Source organism: Haliotis rubra, unplaced genomic scaffold, assembly GCF_003918875.1.
Source record: "Haliotis rubra isolate DU_JTF1 unplaced genomic scaffold, ASM391887v1 Scf221, whole genome shotgun sequence".
In the NCBI taxonomy this organism is placed as follows: Eukaryota; Metazoa; Mollusca; class Gastropoda; order Lepetellida; family Haliotidae; genus Haliotis; species Haliotis rubra.
This window is the reverse complement of record NW_025766237.1, coordinates 707,170-719,732: the sequence shown is the minus strand read 5'-3', so window position 1 is coordinate 719,732 and position 12,563 is coordinate 707,170. Positions and strand designations below refer to the sequence as shown.

Genomic DNA, 12,563 nt, shown 5'->3' with positions numbered 1-12,563 from the left:
AACTTGACACATAGATTGGTCTGGTGGTGTACTGGTTCCTTTTTGGTAGTTTTGGAATTTTGAATAAAATATTTTTGGCATTTCCATGGCAATAAATTTGACTAAAACAGAAATTAGTGGTAGTGCACTTTTCGGGAGAAGAACTCTACAACCGTTCAATGTTTCTTCACCAAACTTGGCACATAGATGGATCTGGTGGTGTACTTGTGCCTTTTGTTAGTTTTGGATATCTGAATAAAATGTTTTTTGCATTTCCATGGCAACAAGTTTGACATAGACTGAAATTGGGGATAGTGATCCTTTCTGGAGCAGAACTTTAAAACCTTTCAATACTCTTCTTCCACTTTTCTATATACACACCTAAATATTTGACATAATCATAACTTCGTAGACATAATCATGAAGAGTATTTTGCCATTGAGGGGGATATTGATGACTTTGTCTTCTTGTTGGAAATTTTCTATGCGTATTTTACCCTGATACGCAGCTTATCTGGGCCTCTGCACCAAGTAATGACATTATTGACAACTGTTACCACAATCTTCATTCCAATTAGATTGTAGCATGGAAAATACAAAGTTAAAATATGTGCATATGCACAATAATGTTGTTTTAGTCAAAAACCAGAGAGTGAGGTGAAAATCATGTGAATTTGTATTCAGCATGTGATGACAGAAACATTTTCACAGACAGCTTTTAGTTTCAGGTAGATGCACATATTATGATGATGTCATAGAAGAAAAATACACATTTTATATCATCAGAGATTAATACACATGTAATGATGATGTCATTGGAAAATACTCATATGATGACATCATAGACAAACACATTGAAGGTATTGACATCAGGCCAGTACACACAAAATGATGACATCATAAACATTCACCCACACAAAATGGTGACATCATACACAATTCACAAAATTTGATTGTCTTATCATTTCTCAGTTCACTTACTACAATTGTATTACACAGTACAGTTCAACATGTAGAGAAACTCCATTGAATGCAGAACCTTCCCTAGGTTTCCTTCCCATCATGGGAAGGAGATCATGGTTCTTTTAAAAATACAAAAATTATTCTCAAGGTGTGGATTTATTTGTGATCTTACAAATGTACTCACCATTTTGCATAAATAATTAAGATACTGAAAAAAGTCCCACAGACAACTTTGTGAATTATCTCCAATGTATTTTGTTGTTACAGGTCAAGACGTGAGCCAGAGAGTGCCTTCAATGTCAAAAAATGTACCACTTGGTTTCAAGAGTATACAGGTATGAACCCAAATCTGACAATACATACCTGTAATTGATTACTTCCTACATTGTGCAACTACTCTTCTTCTTCTTTTTTCTGAAAGTAAGTTGGAAAAGTTTTCCTTTCAAAGATTAGGAGGGTGGTGGGGTAGCCTAGTGTTCAAAGTGTTCGCTTGTCACGCCTCAGACCCGGTTTGATTCCCCACCCCACATGGGCACAATGTGTGAAGCCCATTTCAAGGCCATGATATTGCTGGAATATTGCCAAAAGCAGCGTAAAACCATACCCAATCAATCAATTCAAAGATTAGGATTTTGTTTGTTGTGACTATATTTCCTTCTCAATAACTCTGACCATTGTCGAATGAATTTGATGTTGTTTCTGTGACATTGTATTATGTTTATGTTTACAACAGGTCCAGATGAAGACAGTATTGGCCCGGAAGGCATGGAGAAATTCTGTGAAGACATTGGTGTTGAACCAGAAAATGTAGGTCACTTCACATATATATGTGTATTGTTAGTTTTAAGCTTACCTGACAGAATATGAAGTGAGCCTATGTTGTAATCTGTTTGTCCTGGTGTCAGCTTTCCAGTGTAAACAACATCTTCTCAGAAACAACTTTAACAATGTATTTGAAAATTCACGTGCTTGCTCCCACCAATAATGGTGTCTTAATTTCCAATATGGCTGCCATGGCCTGACATTGTACCTTGACCACATGGGACTTTCCTAATAAAATTAGCCACAAATATCTTGTCTAGATTCAGTTATGTTCTACTTGCTATAATCTTGTTGGAATATTGTGTAGTGTTGTGTAATTGATAAAAGTGTTTTAGAGAATGTTGTCTTATTGACAACTGTAATACTAGTGCTTTCTTGCAGACACGACTTATACGATAGTTTCATCTGGTGGTCAGGCTCGCTGACTTGGTTGACACGTCATCGTATCCCATTTACATAGATCAATGAACATTCTGTTGATCACTGGATTGTCTTGTCCAGACTCAATTATTTACTGACTGCCACCATATTGCTAGAATATGGCTAAGTGTGGCGTAAAACTAAACTCACTCACTCACTCACTATATGATAGTTTTATCATAATTGGATCTATATTATGAGATTGATGTTCATTTCCACCTAAATACTCTGATCATTTTCTAAAATATATGTACAACTCAACATGTGATAGAGATGCAGAAGTCTGAAGACCCAGTGGCGGATCCAGATGGGGGTTCAGGGGGTTCAAACCTCCCCTTTTGAAAATGACTAAAGGGGCACATTGAAGTTAATGTTTTGCAATGGCAGAGCTGAAACCAAACCACCCCCAACCCCTTGAAAATATCTGGATCCGCCTATGAGACCCTCTGGCAAATGGCATCCAATTTATTACCACTTTAAATGATAATTGCTTAATTAACATGGTATTGTTTCAAGAAATAGTAAAGTGATTATTGTGTGTTATTTTCCAGATTGTGATGCTGTCTCTAGCCTGGAAACTTCAGGCTAAGAATATGGGTTTCTTTACCTTAGAAGAATGGCTGCAGGGAATGACATCATTACAGTGAGTGGCACGGTCATGACGTTACTTCTCATAGCATCACCATCAGTTTGAATGTTGGATATACAGAGTTTGTTCAGTGTGGCCAGTTGTCTTTGGTGTCGACCACCTTGGAACATACATTGATATGGCAAGGAATGTATTCACTGACAGATTCTGTGAGGCTACGGTCAGAAATTGTCAACAGTATCTGTCATAGAAACTGGGGCGGGGGTAGCCTAGTCGTTAAAGCGTAGGCTCGTTAAAGTGTAGGCTCGTCACGCCAAAGACCCAGGTTCGAATCCCCACGTGGGCACAATGTGTGAAGCCCATTTCTGGTGTCCCCCATCATAATATTGATGGAATATTGATAAAAGCGGCATAAAAAACTAAACTCAGTCAGTCAGTCAGTCAGTCAGTCAGTCAGTCATAAAACTTGGGTGGTGTTACAAAGCAACCTACTGTGGCGACTGTTGTAATTCTATGTTAAGTTATGGGAGTTGCAATCATCTTTAAAAGATTGCTTTGTATAACGGCACCTTGGTAAAGTGTGATTGGTTGATCAGACTCTATGACCTGGCTGGCAGCATCATAAACCGTGTGACTCAGATCGTTGCTCTTACAACCTACATGCTACCTTGATGTAGCTGGAGTATTGCTGATTGCAGTTATTTTTCCTTATCCTGACTCATGCTCTTTTGCTTGTCTTCTTCTTCTTTGGGTAACATAGTGGAACACTTGTATCTCCCTAATTGAAGCTCCCTTCAATTTAAAATCACTAATTAGTATTCACCACGAAGTTACCTCCTTTAGTATTCACAACCGCTGAACGAGGGTTTCACCTCTACCCATGTGCCTCACTCTTCCTTCTTCACCAGTGAGCTGGACGAGAGCTTCTGTGTCTCCTAACACACTATATCCTTTGAAATATATTTAGTTAGTTACCCTCAGATAGACATCTATAGAGGTTTAGCTAGTATCCTTCAACGCATTATATATTGATATTTAGTCGCTTTTCTTACAGTTTATTCAATGGACCGTGGTTTGTTTCCAGTGGATTACGCTGATGAAAATTCTGTACTATTGCAGATTACGCTTTTTATGCTGCTGCTGATCCGCTTTAATATGATGTAACGGCCATGTTTATTATATTCACATTGCAGTTGCGTACTAATTTATCCAATTCTACCTTTTATTAATATTTACTTTGGCGCTTGGCACGCACAGCAGATAGGTCGCGATGCAGACTCTAGTATGACTGATACACCGGAACCCTCGCCAGTCTACTGCTGTTGGTCGACTCTCCCGTGGTGGTGTTCCGCTAGAGTGGTGGAGAGGTGTGGGACGAGTCCGCCATCTCCAAGAAGCATCCTGCTTCCCAGACATCCCATCGCCGCAGCAGAAGACTAGAGGGTTTTTCTACCACATCTCAACAGCCGAGACCGCTCCCATCGCAGTTTGGGCCTGTTTGATGATCAGCCGGTCATCATACCAGATGTACATCAAAGATTGACCGATGTCGGCTCAGATCAGCATGCAGCCTGATGTACCAACGCGAGATATGCGATGATCGCCCTGAGGGTCCCATCATTACCAACACTCAACGCAGACGCCGCGACACCCAGGGCAGCGCCGAACCTCTGAGGGAAAATCAACGGTCTACTAGGACTTTCAACCGAGATTGTTCCAGCCGATGACCTGACCTCTACGATGATCAGCTGATCATCATCCCCGACGACGCCACAAGAAACGACCGGTGATAGCTACAACGACATCAGCAGAGATCACCATGCAGCCTGATGCCTCTACACTGATGTCGGACGATTTTTCCGTGGACCCTCCATTAACACCGCAGATAAAGCACCGACGAACTCGCCGCAGACCATCCCAGAAGACATGATGCGACAAATTATGAACATCATGGAGGACCACTATATCTCGCGGTAGCAGGGTCCGAAGTTTCGCTCAAGGCTCCAACGTAGACAGCACCCCAGAGGCACCCCCGCCAACGTAGCAGCCAGGACGATGTCACCTTCGCTGAAGGAAGTCACGGACCACCTTGACGGCGACCTAGATGTACAGCTCTTCGCAAGGCCTTCGCAAGGCGGAAAGGACCTAGATGTACAGCCTTCGAAGGCGAAAGAACCTAGATGTACAGCCTTCGCTAAGGACTTCGCTAAGGCAGGATAGATCATCACCTTATGCGGTTTCATCCCTAGATGTGGACTCGACCATCAGACATCACGGAAGCCTTCGCTGAAGGTCATATCGCGCTCCTCGACCGACGCAGAGGAAGCTTCGCAAGGCATGCCAAGGACACCTGAATCCAGATCATCATCATCTAGAAGGACATCGAGGGACTATACAAGAGCTTCGCTAAACTATCAACGCTCCTCTCACAAGTCTCCTCGAAGATCAACCCATAGACAAGTTGATCATCGATATCAAGTATAAGAACTACAATCGTCGATATTGGTTCTGTTGAATCCATGACGAGACGATGTTCGCTGGCCTAAATAGATCTAGAACGATCAATTAGACACTTATCACCAGACTTCAGAACACCCACTTCTGAATATGATAAGATGATCCATGCGTCCCTATTTTAGGCAAGCGCCACGATCCCACATCCTGTTAAACACAGAGGCTGTTCACGGCAAGCCATATATATATTTATATATATATATATATATACTAATCGGGTTTTGACTCGACACCTTCGCTGATGGTCGCTAAGGCTAAGTGGCTCCAAGTCTACTTCACCCAGAAGATCTAGAAGGGATACTTCGAGAACTTCGCTAAGTCTCCGGGCGCTCACCGAGGAAGTCTCCTCCAAGGTTTCCATATACTAGCCACTGGCCATATATAGCTACTCGCCAGTCCGTTTCAAGACGCCGCATAAGTTGATTATCAACTGTATGCCAGATGCAGCTATAAGCTTCTACGCTAAGATAATTGCTCAGGCTATTTACAACACAGAACGCCGCTGTATTATTAGTCAACGACATTTCATAGATCTTCACAGAAATCAACTATTCCGTGATAAATTGCTAATATACAACTCGGACGACGATACGATTATCTACATGCTGACCATTACGCATATCTGCAGACAATTCAATATCGAAATTGAACAGCAGCCTTGTTACAGCGAAAGTATAACTCTTAATCGCCAAAGTTTCTGAGAAGAAATATGTACAACAAGTTCAACGCTAATTCTACAATTATGACGCATACATTCATGTATACAGTCTACAAGCTCACAACTTGCAAGTTGTTTATACCCCTTATATATAAGGAAGTCGGAATTATATTCAAAACTGAAATTACTTTCACGACAACCAGGAAAATAACCTACCCAGCATAAAATTACAGAGCCAGATATTTCATACCGAGGTTTCGCAAGGATTACCATTAACCCTCAAACACGTGGTCACCGGATAACTTCGAAGCTACGTGAAGACCGACGCTTATGCTAATATCAACGCATTTACAAGAATTTATTCAAGGTGGGTTTTTTCCCGCTACACCGTGACATCACAGCTGGTATTATACAGAATCAAAATGCCTTGTTCTGATTGGACCGCTGAGGGACAACGAATCTACACAGAGGTCGATCTCAATTCACAGTTCAAGACTTACGCCACAAGTGACAACTATATATCAGTGAACGAAAGCAAGCCTCATTACAGTCCAGTTAACCTGAACATTCATGATTAGACTGCCTTCTTCAGTTAGAGACCTCCCCTGTCAAGTTAAGACGAGGGATCGGGCAGTCAGGCGATTTTACATAAAGTTCAACGAGGACAGACACACCTGGTTGTGCACCTACATCGCCAAGGACTTCGCAGCTTAATTACCTAGACGAAGATACAAGTGGATCTAAATCCACAGCGCTTCAGACTACAGCTGAATTTCATCATCGTTTAATTAACACAACTAGATGGTTAGTAAACCTACTAAACTTCTGTTTGGAGAATAAAACGGAAATTTCACGCCCAACCTGGGATATGAATATAGTGTTCCAACACCTCACAAGTGAGGTTTATGAACACGCTTGATGACATACTTGGACCCCATGATACGATGATTCTATCAAGTTGGCCAGCAAGAGCACTGTAAATTTATCTCCACCAAACCAAACAGGAAAAAAAAAATGCAACAGATTATTTCCTCTATCATCAACTTACGCAGAGTGAAGTCTCATGTACTATATCTCCATTTGGATCAGAACTGTCATACTACTGCATATGCGGATGGACCTATTCGACCCTCCATGAGCTTAATACTCATGATATTATAGCTTAACTTCTACAATTGTTCTACACAAATGTGATTGAAATAATGGAGGGTTATTTCTGAACTGATATGGTGGTTGCAAACCATTATCTGAGAGATATCACCACCGAGGACGCCTCAGGTATACACCAATTCGATCCCATGGTCCTCAGACAACAGCTGACAGTTCTCGAGAAGATAAGTCAATCTAACAGATTTTACTTATCTTATAACAATACTAAATAGCTTCATGCTATGTATAATTTACTTAAGTTCCTTTTATCATCACAGTACTATGATTATTACATCATACAATATATAAGTTAACAACTCTACAGAGTTTGTTATTATATATATTTACCTTAAGTTATTCATATCTTAAGAGTAATACTATGGTTACATGATAAATGCATTAGCCAACAAACTCTACAGAGTTTTGGTTATTTTATACATAGCTTAAGTTAATTAAGCTTAACAAACTCTACGGAGTTTTACTATTATATAGGTAACTTAAGCTAATTATACCTTAAGCATAGTACTATACTCATATTATTAAAATATATTGGCTAACAAACTCTAAGGAGTTTTGCTATTATATAGGTAGCTTAAGCTTATTCATATCTTAAGCTTAGTACTATGTTTATATCATATAAGTAGATTAGCTAACAAACTCTAAAGAGTTTTTGCTATTTGGCTTAAGTATCATCATATTTCTAAGCAATATGGTTATATTATAACATGTATTAGCTAACAAACTCTACAGAGTTTTAGCTATTATATATGTAACTTAAGCTTATTCATATCTTAAGCCAGTACTATGTTTATATCATATAGGTATATTAGCTATCAAAACTCTAAAAGAGGGTTTTGCTATTATATATTTAAGCTTTAAGTTTCATCATATTTTAAGCTTTATGGTTACATTATAACATGTATTAGCTAACAAACTCTACGGAGTTCTTGCTATTATATATGTAGCTTAAGTTTTCCTTCATAAGCTCAATACTAGGTTTATATCATAGCTAACAAACTCTAAAGGGTTGTTTTCGCTTATTATACAATTAGCTTAAGTTTCATCATATCTTAAGCAGTATGTTTACACATTATAAAGCAGATTAGCTAACAAACTCGACGGAGTTTTGTTATTATATATATATAGCTTAAGTTTCATCATAACTTAAGCTCAGTACTATGTTTTTAACATAAAAGTATATTAGTTAATAAACTCTAAGGAGTTTATTTTGCTATATACTTTTAGCTTAAGTCTAATCTTATCTTAAGCTTAGTACTATGGTTACACTATAAACATATTAGCTAATAAACTCTACAGAGTTTTTGGCTATTATATATGTAGCTTAAGTTAATAATATCTTAAGCACAATACTATACTCATATTGTAAAATATATTAGCTAACAAACTCTACGGAGTTTTGCTATTATATATGTAGCTTAAGTTCATTATATCTTAAGCACACTACTATACTCATATTGTAAAATATATTAGCTAACAAACTCTCACGGAGTTTTGCTATTATATATGTAGCTTAAGTTAATTATATCTTAAGCACACTACTATACTCATATTGTAAAAATATATTAGCTAACAAAACCCTACAGAGTTTTGCTATATATATGTAGCTTAAGTTAATTATATCTTAAGCTCAGTACTATACTAATATTATAAATATATATTAGCTAACAAACTCTACAGAGTTTGGCTATTATATATGTAGCTTAAGTTAATTATAGCTTAAGCACAGTACTATACTCATATTATAAAAATATATTAGCTAACAAACTCTACAGAGTTTGGCTATTATATATGTAGCTTAAGTTAATTATAGCTTAAGCACAGTACTATACTCATATTATAAAAATATATTAGCTAACAAACTCTACAGAGTTTTTGCTATTATATATGTAGCTAAAGCTTATTCATATCTTAAGCTCAGCATTATATCTATATCATATAAGTATATTAACTAACAAACTCTAAAGAGTTTGCTATTATATAATTAGCTTAAGTTTAATCATATCTTAAGCTTAGTACTATGTTATATCTTAAAGTATTTTAGCTAACAAACTCTAAGGAGTTTATACTAGCATATTAACAAGCTTAAGTCTATTAGTCTTAAGCATTGTATTAATGTTATATATACTTTATCATAATAAGTACATGGTAATAACCTTTTATATGGCAGCTGATAAGTTAGCAGCAGGAATTCATCAGTTCAGTGCCTTTATGAAGTTCCCATAGGGTTATTACAATCATCACAGTTCAAATCACTAATTATTAAAAATCCAAAAGTATTAGATATTCCCACCTCCGCCTCAGAGGATGCTACAAGCAAAAGAGCATGAGTCAGGATAAGGAAAAATATGTAATTTTTGGAGTAAAATTGATATTTTATACTTATCCTGACTCATGAGGTCAGCCCTCCCATCCTCCCCAAATAACACTTTGGATTTCCCTGTAAATTCAAATGTTGGGCTCAGTATATGAGGAGAGAGTGAGGCACATGGGTAGAGGTGGCGCCCTCGTTCCCGCGCTTGTGGAAAGGAGGTAACTCGTGGTGAATACTAATTAGTGATTTTAAATTGAAGGGAGCTTCAATTAGGGAGATACAAGTGTTCCACTATGTTCGCAAGAAGAAGAAGACAAGCAAAAAGAGCATGAGTCAGGATAAGTATAAAATATCAATTTTACTCCAAAAATTACATTTTGTTGACTAAGATTTGGAATGGGACATGCCACATCGACTTATTTTCCATTGTTTTACCTGTCTGTGATTCAGTATAATAAGGAATCAATCTTTCATTTAACAAGCATTTTATCAGCTACATTTTTTTACAGGTGTGACAGTATTCAAAAGGTGCAACAGAAACTCGACTACCTCAAGTCTCTTCTGGATGATGCTGTACATTTCAAGAATATCTACCGCTTTGCATTTGACTTTGCCAGGGTATGTCTACTCAATAATATTACTGGAGGGTAGTGTCTTGTATAGGAAGCAAAAAAATAATGAATAAAAAAAGAATTGATGAGGGTTGTACAGGTATACAACAACTTTCAGTACCGAATGTTATATGCTACCTGCTGTGACATACGTAACCATGGTAACTGATTACTTGATTTTAATGGCAAATTCATCCAGGTCAGGGAGGATGATATATTGGATTATAATATATTATTTTGTTAATATTAATGATAAATAATTATTGCTTGTTGAAGTGAATCTGGTAAAACACTTACCGGTAACCAGGTAAAGGTAACACACTGAAAATGCAAATTCTGAAGCTGGAAGTTGCCAGGGTGGCTTGCCTTGTCTTCTAACCTGTCTGCAGCACTACAATTCACTGGTCAAACTGCTACAATTAAGTGTACCTGGAACTTGTCATGGAGGGTTTGAATGCAGGTTTTTCCAAGTATGTTTCTAGGTTTGTCATCAACAACCTATGCTCTTGGATTTTGATAAGTAGTAACCGTCAGAGACTGATTCATGTCAGGTTTACTTCAACATTAAACTGACAGGCAGACATAACTGGAAAACTTTCAAATGTGTGTTCAACCAAACACATACTCATGTGTGTTCAACCAAACACATACTCACTTAAGTAAAATCAAACATGGTTTTCACAAGGAAAGATGTTGTTTATGTGTTCAGTGGGGCTGATACAGCCATCCAGAAATACATTTACATTCGGGATCAATGTGTAGGGGAAAACTGAAGCTTTAGTCTGGAACACTAAGTACAGGTAATATGAAGCATGTCCTAATCACTGCTTCATGTCTTGTAGGAAAAAGATCAGAGAAGTATGGACATCGAGACAGCCAAGGCAATGTTGTCTCTGCTCCTCGGAAAAAACTGGTGTTTGTACGGGTCCTTTCACCAGTTTCTTGAGGTATGATGATGATTGATGATGATGTGTCTCCTACCAGGTTTTTATCTACACTTACCCTTTTTTCTAGTTTGTCAGGTTTTAGTGGCTACAGAGCACTGACTGACGCTTGGATCTATTTTTGGCTGGGTCGGGTGGGAGAGTCATATATGTCTTCTGTATCTAGATGACATTTTACATAATGGAGGTTATGTGGGTGACTGAGCTGGCAACACTGTATAAAGTCACATACAAGTTTAGCTGCAAATTTTATCACAAATATGAGTTATTAACATAAACTGTGAAACTGAACCTATTCTGAACACGTTTGTGGATTGAGATGTTCCAGCTTCTTGTTGTAATCCTTGTCTTTGCCTGAAAGTAATGTGCTGCTATTTGTTTCAGCAATCCAAGTACAAAGTGATTAATAAGGACCAATGGTGTAACATTCTTGAGTTCAGCAGGTCCATAGCTCCAGATCTCGCCAACTATGACGAAGATGGGGCATGTGAGTTACAATCTAAACGTTCAACTTTTCAAACATTATTAGGTTGTTTAGGACAGAGAGGACACCATGACAGGACAGACATAGCTTGATTGAGGACCTAATATGTGGTTTGGATATATAGCATGTTTCCTGAGATGTCATTAATGATAATGTGATGATGATGATGATGATGTCTCAAAACTTGCCTTAAGAGAAAAGAATGATCAAAATGTAGCTATATGAACAAGGTCAGGAACACCACAGATAACTTGTGTGGCTAAAATCCCAGGAATTCATAGCTGTCGAAAAATATCATGACCCATATACAGTCAAGCACTGTTGTGTCAAACTTTGATCACGCCGAAGACCCGGGTTCGATTCCCCACATGGGCACAATGTGTTCAGCCCATTTTCTGGTGTCCCCCGCCGTGATATTGCTGGAATATTGCTAAAAGCGGCGTAAAACTAAACTCAGTCAGTCAGTCAAACTCTGATAACTCGATATCTCGGTTGTCTCGGTCCGGGCAAAATCCTTCATAATTTATCATTATTCAAGCTCTTTTAACTCGATATGAATGTCTCGATATTTCGGATATCTTGATATAATTCCATGGTCCCAACAGGCAAAATTACCCTTTTAACTCGATATTTGCAAAGAAACTCGATATTCACTACCTTTCATAGGCAAGTATCCCTCTGAACTGAGGTTGTTTCCATACGTTTACACATGAATCAAAGGGATGCAGTAGTGTAAACTAATTAGGGCTAATTGAGTTGAAGGTGTCACTTGTTTGTTATTTAATTAGGATTGATTAAGGAGGAAGGGTAGCCTTGTGGTTAAACTGCTTGCCTTGCCAAAGGCCCATGTTCAAGCCCCACATGGGTACAATGTGTGAAGCTCATGTCTGCTGTCCCCCACTGATATTGCTGAAATATTACTAGAAGCAGTGTAAAACCCAAGTCAATCACTCACCATCCCATGGAGCAAAAGAATTCATGGGTTATAGATATATGGGTTAGGTATATGAATATTAGAGACAAATTCCTGTGCTCTGGTAAGTTTTTGTTTCGTATTGTGAAGGTGGTTCATTGTCAGACTAATCAACTTGTCTCTTTT

The 12,563-nt window shown here is 38.1% G+C and overlaps 1 protein-coding gene across 5 annotated transcripts in view; it reads left to right on the top strand.

Annotated features, from left to right (window-relative positions):
* The window catches only part of LOC124277408 (DCN1-like protein 4), a 49,724-nt gene that overhangs the window by 36,538 nt on the left and 623 nt on the right, over positions 1–12,563 (top strand). For 4 of the 5 annotated variants that reach the window (XM_046713101.1, XM_046713102.1, XM_046713105.1 and 1 more), the window contains 6 exons: positions 1,209–1,276; positions 1,675–1,748; positions 2,735–2,826; positions 9,935–10,043; positions 10,879–10,983; positions 11,365–11,467. In XM_046713101.1, the coding sequence (XP_046569057.1) occupies positions 1,209–1,276; positions 1,675–1,748; positions 2,735–2,826; positions 9,935–10,043; positions 10,879–10,983; positions 11,365–11,467 (551 nt within the window). Of the gene's footprint in view, positions 1–976; positions 1,090–1,208; positions 1,277–1,674; positions 1,749–2,734; positions 2,827–9,934; positions 10,044–10,878; positions 10,984–11,364; positions 11,468–12,563 lie in introns of those variants that run through there. The other variant, XM_046713103.1, reaches the window with a different exon arrangement.